The following is a 19034-nucleotide window of genomic DNA, read 5'->3' as shown; positions in this document are numbered from 1 at the left end:
TATATATATATATATATATATATATATATATATATATATATATATATATATATATATCACACACACTTCTGGCTGGGAATCCCAATCATCTTATGCATTCCATGGCAAGAACTGGGTGGTAGGAAGTGAGCCAACTTGCTGTTTCTGTATGACTATCTGTCATCTCTCATGCCACCACCCACTGCCTTTCAAGCTCTGCTATGTGCTGCTATCCAAGGGGTAATGCACCTCTGCATACTGAATTCCCTTTAGCTTGCTGTACAACTACACTTGGCTATAGAAGCAGACAAGGCTCAATCTACACAGCATGAAGCATCTGATGCTCCTAATAAGTGTCACCAGAGCTTTTTCCCTCCCCACATGGTGAATAAGCCAACAATGGCTGCTCACTGCCATCATCACCCTACAAGCTCCTACAGGCTATTATGTAGTCATGTTTGGATTTTTACCCATATTCATGTCTCCCATACAAAGTTTGTGAACCAAAGCCATCTGTATAATTAAGGATGGCTATAATCTAGTCTTTAAATATTACAGGGAACATAACAGGGTATGATGTTTCTCTTGCTCATTATATTCATAATTTATTTAGTCATTTATTCATTATTTGTTTACTGGGAAAGTTCAACTTGGAACAAAGTCAATTTTCAGTGGAGGCCCAGTGAGATATGCTCCCTAACCCAAAGACTGTCACTATCGCACACTCACCTAACCCGCACCCTAACCCTAACTCACTTAACCCGCCCCTAACCCAAAGACTATCATGTCTTTGTAACATGGGAGGAAACGGAGCACCTGGAGGAAATGCACAAAAACGCAGGCAGGACATGCAGACTCCGCACAGAAGGCACCCCAGCTGAGAATTGAACTGGAGAACCTCTTGCTCTGAGGTTACAACAGTACTGTTGCACTACTGGACCATCCAAAATGCACTGCATACAAAGCATTTAAGAGACTGAGCTACTGAGTCACAAAATGTGACATAATATTTATTAAACTCCTAGAACAATCTATTAAAACCTGTCTCCATTAGCCCCTAGCACCCCATACAAAACCTTATTCCACATGAATGATAAATAACACCATTTTTTGCATTAATTATGTCTGCAAGCAATATGGATTTAGTCAATACCTTGTGGGCAATTTCTCAAATATGTTTTAATGAAAATCATTGCAGTATTCCCAAATAAGAGCGTCTTAAAGATGGCACCCATGTGTATAGGCAATTGTTAATGTTAACTATACTAGAAACATTCTCTGTCAATACCACATCTGCCTAGAAACTATAAAATGTAAAGCTATAAGCCCTTACACGTGAAGGGCAGACAGTACTTTTCCAAGTATTCAATGCTTCCTGAGAAAGTTCAAGTTGTAAGACAGTAACTCCTCTGGCTATACATTACACTAAATTCACAGGCTTGTTCAGAATCCCCATAATGCTATACTAAAGACTAGAATAAATTGTTCAGACTAATGTGGTATTCATAACCCTTTCACTTTTTTCCTCAAATCCTGTTAAAGGAGTAAGATAAAAGAGCCAAATATAGAAAGAAAATTAATTTCAGTCTGGCAGAGTGAAATAAAACAACTGGTAAACAGTAAGAGTGATATATTGGTCATTCTGCAATGTAGAGCAAAGGAGGATGTTTAATTAATAAAATATGTAATCCAGTTAAAATGCAGTAAAGGAAAATACTACACATACGACTAAATGAGAGTTTTCACATTCAAACTGATGTTAAAATACTGACTGTACCTGTTCCCATATGTACCACATGCTTTATGTCCTGCCAAATATGCAAGTCTCTAGTGGACCTTGCATGCAACACAAGTATTACAGGCTTGGGGAGGTGATCCCCTGAAAAAGTTAAGCAATGCAGAAGTGAAATTTCTGGATCCAATTATGAAACAATGATACTTTACTTTAAATGATTATTTTCTACACTAAAAAGAGAAGACATAAAATGGATATAAGAAATGGTTCTATCCCACATTAACTATCAACACAATAGTTAAAAGCACATGCCTGTTAGAGAATTGACGTCTTTCACAGAACTCATAGGTTTTGTGGTAAACAGCAACTGTATCACATTTAATGCTTTTGTTCAAAGTCAGGCTACAGCCATATGCTGAAAAAGAACATTTATGTAAACTGAATAATGTTTCAAACATTTACAAATACCACAGATTTACTGACACAAACATTTCTTGGAGAATTACTTTATTCACTAACATTCTCACTGCCAACAATTCTGGTCAGAAAATACAGATGAAGAGTTGGGAAAGTTATCTGGATTGTTCTGATATAACTGTGAGTGAAATAAATTTTAAATGGCATGAAAACTTCAGAAGATGGCATCTTGGAGCTTTTTATTTCCTACAAATGCAGGTTCTGAGGAACTAATGTGATTTGTACATTGGGTTGGGTATTACTTACTAGAAGAAATCATGTTTCCCTTCAAGATTATTATAAATATATTCAAAAATGCATTGTTCAACTGTTGTAAAGAGAATATTCTGCTTAATTACAACATAACTACCCTAAAGAAGACTCTTGTTGGACAAGGAAAATGCTTTACCAGAATATATGTGAAAATAAAGCATTATTCTAAAAGATAAAAAGATCATAAACTATCAAATGACCAAGAAGATAACTTACATATTTTGTTAACAAACAGTGGTTTATTTCCAAGTACAGACACACTGCCATGTTGCAAATATAGCAGGGGTAGAAATGTTTGTATTGTACTAATATGGAGTTATTCTGAACAAATAAATGTTTAGTTGGGAACAATTTCTATCATTTGCCCTGAGACCATTCTTACATTCTGTCTCCACTTATGTGTTAATATACGTCATAAAAGAGGCATGGGGTTGGCATTTGGGAAGTGAGGTTGCAGTGACTGTCAGATGTACATTGTAAAGCTGAGTTTCATTCCCAGCATGCTGTGCTGACATTATTCAATGTGTGCATAGGAATGATATGGAGAAGAACACAGGCTGTGCATTCCATGCAGGCAAAGTGCAAATGCATGTATGCAGAACAAAGGATGCATAACCACACAAACGCAATTCACAGATACTGAATGAGGTTTGATGTATGCAGGCATGCTTACATCTTCAAAGAAAACAACAGTTTGTGACATAACAAAAAAGATATGATAGAACTCACACAAATACATACATCACTTCTATAATAACAGTAGTTGTGTGGGACCCTGCAGTAGCAGGTGATGTTATGGTGCAGGCACCACACAGAAGACATGTAAAGAGTGCCAGTGGCCAGGGCCAGATCCAGCACAAGGCAATCTGGGGAGGTGCCTAGGGGCCAGTGCTGGCTGGGGGTCCCATAAATGTTACCATAAAAAAAAAGTCTGACTCTCACCCACATTATCATCTGCTATACTGTCTCACTCACATCCACATTACCAGCTGCTCTTTGCATAATTATCACTCAGATGCTCTAGCTCCAAGAAGTCTTTCTCTTATTGGCTCAAATCTAGCAAAAAAGAGAATAAGGCTTCCTGAAGCTTCACAGTCAAAGGGTAGTTTCATAAAGCATGTTCTTTTAGAAGCTGGAATTTAGCAATTGGGGCAGCTTGGTGCATTTTGCTATTTGCCGTTTGGACAGTTGGTGGGATAGTGTTTTACAGTTTGCTATTTTTACATTGTGTGTGTGTGTGTGTGTGTGTGTGTGTGTGTGTGTGTGTGTGTGTGTGTGTGTGTGTGTGTGACCCCTCTTGAACCCCAAATGAAATCAATTTTGTTTTGCTGCACTGAATCTTAGACATAGTTTACATTGCAGTTAAGGAGGTTTTGCTGCACATTGCAGTGTCACACATAGGATCACAGCAAGTTACAAGGCTATTAGCTCTGAGGCCCTTATAATCCTAAACAAGAGTTTAGCCCATGCATAGACAAATCAGCACCTGATGCTCCTGTCCAGCAGGGACACGGGGGGAATCCCAGGGATGTATTTTCTATTTCTCATCCAGTTATCCAGGTTGCGCTTAAAAGCGGGTACAGAGGTACTCTGCTTGATGTGGAGAAGCAGTCTGTTCCACAGATGGGGGAGTCTCTGGGACACAAAACTGTCCCGCCAACAAGTCCTATTGATGTCACAGACCAGGTTGAGGCCATGTGTGCAGGTTACTCACATTAGAATCTTGACCCAGGTTCTCCTTACTGAAATCAGAACACATTCATTTAAATGATTTCTAGGTAAACCACTAAGGGGTGGAAAGGTGGCCTAATGGTTAAGGTGTTTGCCTTACAAACACAAGGTGCAGGGTTTGAGTCTCACAAGGGATAATTGACTAAGCTTAAAATGGCTCGCAAGGGCAGTTAGCTTAGTACTAATCTATGAACCTTACTAAATCCTGGAGAAAACAATTATAGTCAGCCAGTAATTAAGAGTTTTACAGTGGTTGTTCAGATCACTTTTATGTCCCATTTTTCCTACCTGTTAACTAACTAAAGGGCAAACTGGGAGCACTGTCTGGTTAAGTGACTTGCTCAAAGTCCCACAGTAGGCAAATGAAGGTAGAAAGAATCAAACCCTGTACCCTTGATTACAGCAAGCAGCTCACTAAGAGCTTAGAGCCTTAATCTTCTGCCCTAACTACCAGACCTTTATTAACTTCATTTTTTGATAAATCACTGAGGAGTTCAGTTAGTCAGTAATGCCAGTCATTTGAAATTCATAGCTCTTTCTCATTACAAAATACACGTGGGTATAAAACTGGTTGTTCTGTTAACTTTTTAAGTAAATTAGAGTACCCTGGATGTTATTTGTCTCCAATATTGTAGAACATCTCTGATTTTCTCTCATATTTATTCTCTGTACAGTTTGTGAAGATGACTTAAACTCTGAGCTGTTAATAAGCTGCTTCTTTTCAATCATTTCTGTATTTTTCATTCATTTGATTGCAAGCAAATATCTAAGTGTGTGTAGACATGGAAGGGAGAATAATTGATGGTCATACTGTGTGTGTGTGTGTGTGTGTGTGTGTGTGTGTGTGTGTGTGTGTGTGTGTGTGTGTGTGTGTGTGTGTGTGTGTGTGTGTGTGTGTGTGTGAGTGTGTGTGTGTGTGTGTATGTGTGTGTGTGTTTGTAAATGCTTGGTTCCTGCTTTGCAGCAAAGGTGATAATCACTGGTAGTAACCAGACTCATCATGAATCATGTTCTCAGGGTGTGATCCCCCATTTCCTTGTTTTGTTGATTGCTGGGTGTTTTTATTAGGGTCTATATTATAACATTGAAGGTCAAAACTTTGAATGTTATAACATCGAACTGGAAACCTTGAAGACTGACAATATCAAAGCTGCGGAACATCAAATTCTTTCCCAGGGAAAGAATTCGGTGGGCTGTTTCCACGGCTTCGCCATTTCCTCCACTGTGGTGTGATCTCGGAGTTGGTATATTTAAGTAGGGGGGTGTAGAAATAGTTTGTAGTGTTTATGTGTTTTGTACTGGAACAGCAATTTTTTTTCCCAGGGAAAAAAAATCACTGTTCTCAGTCTTCAGGGTTTTCAGCTTTCGTGGTTTTGGGTTCGATGTTATAACATTCGAAGTTTTGACACTTCGATGTTATAATATATTCCCTTTTTATTAGACTACGAATAAACTGGACACATACCTCTCAACCTCTTATAACAAGAAATCTGGACAAGCCATAAATAAAAGTGGGATGAAGGTCCAAAAATAGGGACAATTTTTAAATATTGCTCTTTCAAACTTAGAAAATTGATGGAATAACAGGCTCTGCATTAGCCTGAATTTTCTAAAGGATATGCAGTCTGTAATTCAAATGTCTGTCATTATATTCTAACTTCAATCCTTAATGATTTGCTACTAATTTGCCAGAAATCTACAATTTTATGAAAAACGGACCAAAAATATGAGGCAAAAATCTGGACATTCTGTGAAAATCTGTACATTTGAGAGGTATGACTGGACAGCATGAAGTTTACCAGTTTAGTGTTAATATATTTTTACTATGAAAACACTTTTAATTTTGCTTGTTTTTGTAGGCACGTTGGTGTGAAATGCACTTGTTGAGTCACAACAGTTTGTTTGGTACTTAGTGCAGATGAGTAAGGCTATGGGGTGTTAATGAGCTGCTACCCAGAGTAGTGCAGGGTTTGAGTCCCTCAGCCTATGTTTGTCTGCGTGTGTCTCTAACCAAGTCATCCCACCAGATAGGGCTACTGGGCTGAATTTACTGAACTGTCCCAGGCTGTTATAAAATATATCAAGTTTGCCTTTTGAATCCCTGAAACCTTCATGTAGCCACTAATTAGTGCTTTACTATATGCTATTTTACTATGAGTCCCAGCACTATCTTGCAGTTTAATATATTTCCTGATGCATTCTCAATAAATGTGAGTTTCCAAGGGAAGAGATGTTTGTTGTTGCTTCGGCTATGTCTATTTTGTGTGAGTATTTATTTGCTTTAGCAAACAGCTGTCAGTTTCATGCTGTAAAATTAGAAACAAAAGTTTTAAATTAAATCCAAATCTCTATGACAATTGTAAAACTAAGAAGAAAATAATATGCACACTGTCAGGTTTGAATAGTGTTTTATGGTAAGTGAGGCAGTTAAGTAATGGGATACGGGTATGGTGGGGGGGGCTATCAATCACCCTGCCTAGGGCACCATTTAATCATGATCCATCTCTGCCAGTGGCACTGTTGGCCATATGACTGTTACAGTGAGGGCTCCCCCTGGCAGAAAATATCAATATGTACAGGATGTATGACAACATGTTAAGTAAGTTGAGAAATGTTTTATGCCATGATAAGTAGGTTGAAAAATGTTTCATGCCACAGTGGAGGTACAATGTAGACAAGAATGGCTAATCCCACACCACATAAAACAGAGGGTGGTGGTAGTCAGGTTCACATGCCAGACGATATCATAATCCTCCTCCTCCTCCTCAAAAAAAAACAAAAAAAAAACAGGAGAACAATGCAACATACTGCAAACACTTAGAACAACTGGATGACTGGCATTGTCATATGTCACTTTAAAGGAGGACTATTTAGTGAGCTTCCCACTGGTACACAGCCCACGCAGCTGTATTCAAAAAGCAAATATAATGCTTAGCTGTGCCAAACAATGCACCACAGGGACATATACATATGCAGTGCAATATGGGCACAGACACATGTGCATTACATTCTGGCAGGTGGTGCAGAGGTTGTTGAAGCTGTAGCTCCTGTGGTAAAAGGTTGGGTTCTCTCAGCCCTCATTTGCCTCCTGTGTGACTTTGAACAAGTCAAGAAGCCACTTAACCAGACATTACTCCTGCATTGCCCCTGAAAGGGACTGTGTGTCCAGTGGTTTGCATGGTTTACAAATACAATTATTATTATTATTATTATTGTTATTATTTCTCGATGTTTCACCATACCTACTACTGTTATTCTGCAAGTATTAGAATGCACTTCAGTAATACATACATACAGAAAGTGAGTACAACACTGCGTGCCTGGGACATCAAAGAGAGAGTTTCTAATAGTAAAAATTTTTTTTGTCCAGATACATCCAGAAGAGCAAAGCAGTATAACTCAGGTACTGTGAGTGCATTACTTCTTAGTGTTGCCTGCAGCATACATGAAACCATGAAACCATGCAGTCTCAGGATGATTTATTTATTTATTGATTTGTTAATGGGATAGGTGACCTGGTATAAGAAAATGTTTCATCCACAAATCTGATCAAAGTCAGGGACACAAGTATATTTAAAAGCACAAAATACAATAGTGGATAACAGATTGCAGAGTTACATGCAATGCAAAGAAACAAACAAAGACCAAAGACATGGAAGAAGTAATCATTTCATCATGTTAGCTGTTCAATAATCATTTCATCATGTTAGCTGTTCAAATATAGAATAAAAGAAACACCATTTCCAGATAATTACGACAAACAAAAGTTAATAACCGAGGACTAATCACTGTCCATAAAACAATCACATCTGGATGTCACTCTTAAGAGATACAGCAGTTTTAATGTAGATGATTTAATGGAAACACAAAATGCTAAATGAAAAGGTTTGAAAGCCACAGACATTGGAACAAGAGCACAGGACGAAACAGACCTGGTACCAGAGGTGAATCTTGGTCAAATGGGTCCCTAGGCAGACTAATGAACAACCAGACCCCCCAACTGCACACATTCCCCATCATTCTAGTGTCCCATTACTTAGCGATCTCTCGCTACTGTCTATAAACACTGTTCATACCCGTCAGTCTGCCAGTCTTCATGCTATTTTCTTCTAGAATGATACAGGCATTTGAATTTAATTTAAAACTTTTATTTCAAGCACTGAATCTCACAATGAAAACAGACTTAGCATGAGCAACAGTAACCTTCTCTGTCCTTGAAAGTCACATTCATTGAAGCTGCACTGAATGCATCTGGCCAGTGGCTGTACCTTTGGGCTGTTTTCAAAACCATGGTCCCTTGAACCAATAATGACAAAACTACCCATTTCAGAACATTTCAACCATAAAAAGCCACTCAGACTGCTGTCATCATTATCCACTAGCATTAGTCAATATGCAGAATGTCTGCTGAAGTAAAATAATTCCACATTAACTAGAACTGTAAGTAAGGAAGAGGTTGCTCCTGGCAAACAACTTTGTATTTCGGTGCTTCATCTACAACTTCAATATCTGCTGCCCCTGAAGAATAAATTGATGATGTTACATTTAAAATAAATATTTGGTGTCTGTCAACAATCTACCTGGTGTGGAAGAACATACAGGCTTCTGCATCAAAAGTAAGTATGCTGTCTGTTGCACTACTGACACGGAACAATACAACTATGAAACTCTGTGACTGACATTGTAATCCTCAGTGATTTACAAAAGGAAAAAAACAAAATAAAATCTCCCCAGTCCTGTCTTGGGTACACACAAAGTGGGTAATACTAAATTTCCTGTGCTTTTCTAATGGGGTAAACTCTGTTTTCTTTCCTGCAAGGTCTTAATGTTAGCTGGTTTGTACTTTCTTACATGGTAATAGGTCCTCCCCCAGCCATCACAAGCCCTAGGCAACTGCCTAGGCCACTTAGTGCTGGATCTGGCTCTGCCTGGTACAACAAATAACAAGAGCATACAATTTGCATTTGGAAACTGCACACCCAAAATGATTACTGAAAGATGGTGTATGCATATTGTACTAACAGTGTACATATTGGATACCATTTTATTTGTCAAGTGTTGAGTTTGTGGAATGCTATTCTTGGTGTCAGAATTCCCCATTGAATTAGCACAGAAAGTGTTGAATAGAGTAACATTAAACGTTAGGTACAGGGAAGTGGGTAGTTTTTGTTTAAACTTTTGTTTATAATGAAAGTTTCAGCACCAGTGATGAGTGTGTGTATATGCAAGTACTCACGGCTTAGGGTTAGAATAAGGGCTTGAGAAGGGCAAGATTTATAGTTGTACTTGTGTACTTGGATGTTTGAAGTGTGCCTGAGTGTCCTGTTTGGTAACACTGTTAGGGAAAGGGTATTTACCTAAATAATTTGTAGTGGTGGGTTAGAGGTGGGGTAGAGTTAACATATGTGAGTACAGCGGTACACATAACCCAGGGTTACTCACAGGAGTTATGTCATCAACAATTTCTGGCCATCTAGAACCCCGGTCTGCTTCTGACCCACCTACACTGTAGTAAAGTTACATAATGGCACTGTTTCACAAACGATGCTTCTGATAGAACATAATCAAAAATGCCATCATTCAGACAATAACTGAGCAGCTTCACATAAGTATGGCAAATGTTCTTCTACTGCTGCAATGGAAAACTTCCCTTTTCTATCAAGATGCAGTAACATCTGAATTCATTATTATAGTTAGGGGGACAAACAGGCATAAATACCTGCATGAGGTATGTGCCAGTATATGTTATTTTAAATTCTTGTTTCATTATTTATGTGAATAACAAATGTTGCAGGGATAACATTTTGTAGATCCATAAAACTTTTTGAAGTTGCTAATGGGGAGACATATATACAAGTTACTCACTCTAATTTATACTTGAAATAACCACAGTTTACAACTCTTTTATGTTATGGATATATGCTTTAAAGGGAAAAAAAAGTTTTTTGTTAATATTGTGCATAGCTTTAGAATAATTATTCAGATATCGGGACTGACATTTGGCTATGTGTATGTCAGTATACTGCTTTTAGAGAAACAGCATCACAGAGCTTGCTCTAAAGAGGTGTTCTGTGTGAGCAACTGTCTTATACCTGTCCACCTGAAACCATTTGAAGCTGTTCTCTTCCTTCATGACTCATTATTTGACATGGCATTTGTAGACAGTAAAATAAGATCCAATGAGAAAATGCAAAAGGCAATTGACTTAGGTATTATCACACATTTCTGCTGAGGTGGCTGTAATTCTGCTTCAGACTATGTGCAGCCATGATAGATATGTAGTACACTAGAATTAAACAATATCTGTACAGCTAATATAACATGCTGTGATAAATCATAGGAGAGCTGTGCATATGCATCCATATACACTCTGTGAATCACAAAGCTGTCATTGCAGTACCTTTGTTTTGGGAGCAAACTTTTTGCAGCTATGATCAGTATAAATAGGGTAACATAACACTTTTATAGCACAGCAATTCATATACATTACCCTGTAAAGTAAACGGAGGCAAATGTAAAATATATTAGGCAGGTATATTTAGGATACAGACTCATGTATAACTTTGCCTGAGGCTCCACAGAATGCTAAATAAAAATACTGAGCACTGAATTTAACACTACACAAAAAATCTCAAACAAAACCAACTAAGAGTTATAGAGGCAGTAGTTTAAAAAATGGCATGGACAATGGATGTTTAATAAAATAAATTTAGAAATTTTGCCTCAAAATTGAATGACTTCTTCAAAATAAAAATACAATGATAATCAGTTTCAATATCTGTTTAACATACCACATGAGTAGAAGTAACCAACTTCAGATGATTTAAATAAAAAATAATGACTTCCTAAAATTTTACATATAAAAACATGCTAGTACACCATTTAGTTTGTGTAATATTATGCACATATATATCAAAATATTTTATAATTATAAAAATAGGTATCATCATCTAACTGGCCTTTACTTAAGTATATTTTTAGAAATTCAGTGTTTGTTAAGACTTGTGGCGTACATACATTTGACCAAAACTGCAAGCCTATTTCTGACTCGACTTGCTCTTTTTTTTTTTTAATTCTGAAACAAGGTGTTTGCACTGTACAACGTACTGTACAAATGCATCTTGCTTCCAGCACCAACTTTAACAGTTAAGCATGACAATATAGAAAACATTGTTAAATGTGTCCATTCTGACCATAAACAAAAGTTTGAATCATCTACATTTACCAGGTTCAGTAAACTATATGCTTGATCTATGTACTTTTTTGAACAGAACATTAACACATTTCTCTGCCTGTCTACTAACTTTCTTTTTTCTGACATGCTCTGTTGCTGGTTGACAGCAGAAAATACTTATCATGTTTGTGTATAGAAATAAACAGGCAAAGAAACTAACAGAAAATCCAATGATACTCACTGCACAGAAAAAAAGATGAAAACACAATACAGAGCAATGCCAATAGATACACACACTTAGTTACTAAAATGCAGGCATGAATGCCCTGAGGGCTTTAATAATGTGAACAGGATATCATAATGCACTAAGTATAAAAGTCACAGTGTTTGAGTCATCTACAGTGTGCACCTCATTTGTATATTGTTGTACTAGTGGCTCATTTGTATATTGTGCTACTAGTGGCTCATTTGTATATTGTGGTATTAGTGGCTCATTTATATATAGTGGCACTAGTGGCTTATTTGTATATTGTGGTACTAGTGCCTCAGTAATATACACTGTGGCACCCATTCCGATGGACAGCACACTAATTTAGCCAGCCTAGCACTGCTCACTACCAGTGCAATAGAAGAACCAATTATAGAATGATTCCTTGCACTTCATGATACTTTATCACTATTTCACTCTCATGAAACATCACACTATTGAAAAAGAAAAACAATGTTGCAACGGCAATGTCATTTAGCTTATTTCCCTTCTATCAACTACAACAATCATCTGTTCACACTCTCATTCTCTTTCACTTTCTATTGTTATATATTAATACAGATATGTGTATAGGAAGAGAGAAGTGAGTATTTTTAGCATCACTAGCTGCCACTGAAAAGCACAAATATTTTCATCTGTACTCCTCAGAATAAGCAGCTGCGCATGTAAGCCAACACCGTCAGACGAGCCATCAGGTTACAGTGAATAATCAGTCAACTTTGATTACATAATGTGTGTTTGTCACATCTATTTATTTTTACATCTCTACTGATGTTGTGTAGTCATAGTCGTTAATACCATCAGTACTTACTTGGTTGGTTGTGAAAGCATGGCATCCTTATGAAGTCGATAACAGGTATAGCTATTGAAGGTCCCTGGCTCCATGGAAACTCCATCAACCAAAGAATATTCTTTCTCAACCAGTCCAAATATCTCCATCATTTTAAATCCTGCAGGTCACAAATTGCAGCATGTTAACCACAATTTTAAATACATTAAAAAATGAAATGAGTAAACATTCAGTATTGTGTTCCTAAAGCATTCCAATGACGTTAAGAGAGTGATGATATAGAGAGCAACAAAATAGAATGTTGAACAGAAAATGTCAGTTCTGTCAACTGGACAAAGCAGTCCACAACCTTTTTAACTGTAAAAAGAAATTATGAGATCGTATCAGTAAGACAGCAATAGACAATCCTTTTTTCCCCATTTCTGCTTGCTGTCTCCACCACTCATACTTACTGCAGATGGTCTTGTTTTCTCTCAATAAAATATACATTACATTGAGAAGTGAGATCTCAGTAATAACCATAAGTGTCAAACAAATCCAGTTAGACTGAAGGTTTATTCTGTGGCACAGAGGGTAGAGACCTGGCTGACCCAGGTGTAGCCTGGCACATGCACGGGGAGTAAGGGATGTAAGGAAGAAACATTGAACCCCCTGGTTGTCTGAATGATGACCTCTTCTACTTGATTCTCATCCTGGTGAGGGGAACAAATGGGGCAACTGGTGAGCAAGAGAAATCGAGGCAAAAGGTGTAAAGAATTATACAAAATGAAACAAGGAAGATGATTTTAGAATGCGTTTAGAGATGCTGATACAGAATATATATATATATATATATATATATATATATATATATATATATATATATATTGAAGTCAGGTAGAACCATATATATATATATATATATATATTCATTGCACCCACTCTGCCACAGCAGTGGAAAGAAATAAAACACACAGACATAAATATATAAAAGTGATTTAATAACCTGGCATTACACTTTATTACAAGGACTTAAGTGTAGTATCTGTAATACAGAACTATTAAAGAACTATTAAGGAAGGGAGTATAGTAATGACACATGCAATTATGTTAAATGAGGCTGCTATCTGGCAGTGCAGAACTCACAAAGAATAGAAGGCCAGTGACAAGTAGTGCACAGTAAATATCCATTGGTTCATCCACAAAGTGAAAAATAGCTGGGCATTCCAAATGCCTTGCCAAAGATGGGAAAACAGGTGTGTGGCAATGAGAGTAATCCTTTCCTGTAGGAGACAGAATCTAGCTATGGGGTTGATTAGGAATTCCTTTTTGCTATTATTTTTGGCTTTAAGAAAGAATTGAGCAGTTATTGATACTTTATTGCTGGTTGTTCTAATTCTGCATATTTTGAAGGATACGTATCCTAATTTGTTCAAAGAAATGGACCCTGCAGAATGGAGCTCTATTCCCACACAAATTTGTTGTCAGCTCTACTTACAGCTCTTCGTAAATGTTCTTCATAATCATGAGTCACTGCAGATGTTTCACAGCTAAACCGCACTGATTTCTCCAGACCCTTACCATCTCTTTGTCTTCTCACTCCATTGGAGCGTTATATAGCATTTAACATTCCTGCATGCTTGCTCCACTTCAGTAGGATCTCAGTGCTTCTCAGATATTCCTGTTATTAAATTAATTTCCATTCATTAAAGCTAATATTGTTCTCTGTCTGTATACAAAGTATTTGAAAGATGTACTTCCTTTTGTATGAAAGCTGTAATCTCTCACAGTTTGTGTTAGTTTCTGACTTACATATTATACATGTACTAGATACAAAACTGTAATCAGTTTTACTTTGCATTTGCAGTTGACATTGATTTTATACTGTAACTGCTCATCATAACTTAACACAAGTGATCGATGTATCTTGTTTTTTTTTTTTTGCCTATAATTCAGGTCAGGGCTGACAAATGTATCAGCTACCCTACCAGTTATCAAAAATAAATAGGCAAATGCTTAGACTGATTGCTGTTGAAGTCTGTGTCATAATGCCAACAGTATCTTGTTATTTACTTCTGTGTGTTCAGACCTATGTACTACTAGAAAGCCTTTTTACTATTATATTGCATTTTATTGTCATGTGGCTCATTGCTGTTTCCATTGTTTGCATACTGGGATGTTAAAATACACAGTGCGTAGTGTTATTGCTTAGGTGTGTGTATGTGTGTGCAGATGGTGCCTTTGTGTATGGCTGAGCCTTGGGTTATTCTTCTAAAGGACAACTACATGCAAATATCAAATTCTCTTATCCAGCACTGCTCTGCTTTCCCTTTTCTCTAAATGAATGTTTATAAAGTGTCCCATATAAAGAAAGCATTATTTAAGCTGTTCTGTTTCTGTTTTCTGTCAACAGCTGACTTTACAGTCTCTCTGCTCACCATTCTTGCATTCCCTTTGGGACTTGTTACAGTAACTGGTAACAGATTAAGTGAGGAATGTATGCATAAGATCACAAAGAAGAATGTAAGAATAAGAAGATTTGATTTAATTAACTCCCAGTTTTCATTGCAGTTTTGCCACTGAAATTAGCAAGATCACAGACTTGTAGGGGAAAGAAAGTTTGTAGTTTCTCACAGGGTTGTGCATTTTCAAAGAAACCATATTTAGAGGAAGGGTCGTTGCATTGTGTGTGTGTGTGGGGGGGCTTGCCCCCATCCCACATAAAATGTCTTTTACCCCTTTCTGATAAATTGACAATATGTGTGATTCATTATTCCATAGTGTGATCCTTCCATGTGCATTTTGTGCTATAGCTAGTGGTGTGAGTTATGGGCACTCATCTTATAATTCAAGCTAATACATAAAAAATGAATGGGTATCCCAGCAAGAATGACTGGAAACTAGACGCCTAAACCTGAAAATGTGTGTGAGTTTGAAAGGGATACTGGCAACTAGGATATTCAGTGACTTCATAAAAGTCAACAAATTTGGCCACTATTTCTGGGTGAAATTAGCAAAAATATCTAAGTATGTACTCGATAAAATGTGTTAAACTTGAGATGCCCTTATCCCAGACTGCACTGTCCTTTCTACATAGAAATCTCTATACTGGCATATAAAAACATGATATAGCTATTTACGTTTCTCTTTCTGATATATACCCGTGCTATTCAGCTTCGTCAGTGCACACCATATTATACTTGAAGCAAATCTTGGGATACTTTCTTTAAGAGTTTGCTTTTCCGGCTTTTATATAATTTCCCCCAACCACATTTTTAAGGAGAGCAATACCCAAATATTCTAATTTTTGTCCCTACCTTCCAGTTATAGTATCAAAAAAAAGCAATTGGGTGTCAAAATGTACCATTTCTAACTCTGTTTGCTGCTTTCCTGTCTTGCTTAGCATTCTTGTAAGTACAGCCCTATACGCCACAAATCATGCTGTCACAAAACAGAGCTTCTTGTCACTAGAAGCTTAAGTCCTGGTGGCTACTAAGGAAAATAGTTGTCCAATTCCCACCCACAAAGTGATGTTGCCACTATTTTTTTTTTGTCTTTCAAATCATTCAGAAGAGCAACCCATCTGTGACGTCAGCAGGTATTACCTTAGATGTTTTCCTGTGTTCTGACATCTTTTAAATGTAACTTCACATATTCTACTCTAAAAACAATAAAACTCTTATTTTCCACTTTTTAATATCACTTTCTTGGCATTTTAACAGTTCTGCTCCTGCCTTCAGCTTTACTTATAGAATATCTCAAAGGAGTTTGACATCCTCTAGACTGTTTTCATTCTCCTGGGAGAGCTAACACTACTGTAGTTTCATTCTGACACATTTCACGTTTAAAAGATAATTGTAGTAGCTTCTTAGTTGCTGATTATATGCTAGTGCTAAGTAATGCATGACCAACAATCGGGAGCTACAATTTCCTGCAGTACGGGGAGAAGGCTTCAAACACCTTGGTGCCAAACTCAGTTGCTACAGTTCAAAAATGAACCTAAAAAAAATCACAAACATAGTACACAAATTCTTATTCACTAAGCACATTTATATTCATATGCATTTTCTGACGGAGAAAAAGCCTTTAAATAGAACTTCTTGTGCTGTTAAGGGAGCTGTCTTTGCAGCTTTGTTACAAAATCATGCATATTACAAAACAGCGCAAGATTCTGAAGCAAGAACAAAGAACAGTCAAGATTTATTAGAATGTAGTTTTCAACTCTGACAGTCAATCTTGACTTTAGTCTGTGTACAAGTGTGTATGTAAGTGCACAAGTGCATGTGTGTGATTGTGTATGTGTACAAGTGAGTGTGTTATGCAAATGTGCATAATTGTTTGTATGCAAGTCTGCATGTGTGTGGATGCAAACCAATGTGTGTGTTTGGGTAAATGTGTGTGTGTGTGTGTCTGTGTGTGTGTGTGTGTGTGTGTGTGTGTGTGTGTGTGTGTGTGTGTGTGTGTGTGTGTATACTCTTGTCCTTCCATTCCTGCGTAACTCAACAGTTACACCACATTACTGAAACTGCTGGCTGAAACTTAAAAAGGTATTTACATATTCTAATGAAACTGCTGTCATAGTATGTGGTTAGCAGGACCCTGACTAAATTGGTTTTCATGTTATCTTTTCCAGACCTGGCGTCATAACCCTTAGGCATGCGTTAGGTGTTCTTACTCTTGTAGGTTAAGTGTCTAAAGGGTTGAAAATGTCCCTAGTCATCTTTATGAGACACTACTTCAGTGTTTTGTTTATAGCCTAATTCACAATGATCTTCACTTATATGAATGAGAAGCTTAAATGGTTGTACTGCTTACAACTTACTAAACCATTCAGTGTCTCTTTTTACATTTTTTAAATTGGTTTGCTTATGGTTGGACAGTTTTTCTTTTTAGTTTTTTTCATAACTTTGGTTTACATGAAACTTGTATTGAGTTAGAGGGTTAGAAGAGAGTTTACTGCAGTCTTTATTTATTTACTTGTTTATTTATTTATTTTATTAAAGTTTACTTTGTATACAACATCGATGGTGACAGCAGACTTATGAACTAGGCTCAGTTTTTTTTTTTTTTTTGTAAGGACACCTATGATTTGGAGAATTGTTAGTGCATAGTTTAGAGATAATGGCTCTTTCTTGTTGCTTGGCTAGTAAGTAGTTTTCTTTGGGGTGCCACTGTGAAAAGTAATCAACTTTGAAGAGGATGACTAAGACAGGATATCTTAGCTTAGCTTAACAGGTAAATAATTGGACAATGTGAGTTTGGATGATTATTTTTTAAACTATGATTGATTATTTACTGTATGTCTGGCCATATTGGATGTACATATTTGAGAACAAATGCAAATGAATGCTGTATTTATTTTAATGAAAGAATGCAAGTTATACTTTGTGATGTTTCAAATATAACGTACTCAAGCATTTGAAGTAAATTGGTAGGTTTCTGCACATAGGTTGTTCTGCAGAAGCCGTGTTAGAGAAGGAGAGAATAAAGTTTGCATTATTAAAGAACAATATATAAAATTTGGAGGATATGATTATTACCATTTTCATGGTACAATTTCCTAATGCTTGCTAATAGGACCCAAAGCAGTTAGTATATGGGAAGTAGAAATACTCTGTGAAGAAATCTATAACTTATAGTATCCTTAGATTTGAAGACACTGTTTTATGATATGATATGAGATGTGAACTATAATATCTAGTTTTCCTAGCTGTGAAGAGGTTGTTTTATGATCTGATATTAATAGGTGTGTGTGTGTGTGTGTGTGTGTGTGTGTGTGTGTGTGTGTGTGTGTGTGTGTGTGTGTGTGTGTGTGCATGTGTGTCTGTGTGTGTGTGTGTCTGTGTGTGCATATATATATATATATATATATATATATATATATATATATATATAAAGATTTATATTTACATTTTTATACTTGTATGCAGTGTCTACTGTCACTGTTGACTGCTCTTATTGTATTGTTTTGTTATAGGCTGGGGTGCCTTCTGTGCGAAGTCTGTATGTCCTCCCTGTGTTTGTGTGGGTTTCCTTCACATTCCAAATACATGTAGCAGGTGAATTGAACACTATAAAAATTGGCCCTAGGTGTAAGTATGTGGCACGTATGAACTACCTTGGCAGGGCTAGCCACGTGGTGGTGTAAACCTTGGCTCTAGATGGCTGTCACTGTTGAAGTGACACCCTGACCCCATGTGCAAAATGGGAAAAGGGCTTTGAGGATGGATGGATGGATGGATACACACACACACACTCACACACACACACACACACATGTGTGTATATATATATATATATATATATATATATATATATATATATATATATATACACACACACACATATACATACACTCCCACCCATCTACATTACAGTACAAAATGTTATATGAAGCTAGAATCCATGTTGCTGTGTTGAAGGAATCTGTTACCAGTGTCATTGTACATAACAAAATGGAGACTGCAAGGCTTACAATAAACACAGTACTGATGGACATTATAATGTGCCACCAATGATGTGTCACTCTGAGGTTTTGCACTTATAGACTGTTACTGTACTACTGTGAGTGATTTCCAAAAGCATAGCTCTCAACCTTAATTGCAGAATCAAGGGCAAATCCAGAAATAATCAAGTACAGTCAGGAATA

General features: G+C 36.9%; 1 protein-coding gene across 2 annotated transcripts in view; it reads right to left on the bottom strand.

Annotated features, from left to right (window-relative positions):
• Positions 1-19034, bottom strand: part of COL14A1 (collagen type XIV alpha 1 chain) — a gene marked incomplete at its 3' end in the record, with an annotated part of 1869522 nt that overhangs the window by 772991 nt on the left and 1077497 nt on the right. For both annotated transcript variants that reach the window (XM_044066920.1, XM_044066919.1), the window contains 1 exon segment: positions 12428-12566. In XM_044066920.1, the coding sequence (XP_043922855.1) occupies positions 12428-12566 (139 nt within the window).

This window comes from Protopterus annectens, chromosome 3.part1 (genome assembly GCF_019279795.1).
Source record: "Protopterus annectens isolate FY-2018-M chromosome 3.part1, PAN1.0, whole genome shotgun sequence".
NCBI classification, from domain to species: domain Eukaryota; kingdom Metazoa; phylum Chordata; order Ceratodontiformes; family Protopteridae; genus Protopterus; species Protopterus annectens.
Note: the sequence above shows the minus strand (reverse complement) of the source record. Positions and strands in the feature narration are given on the sequence as shown.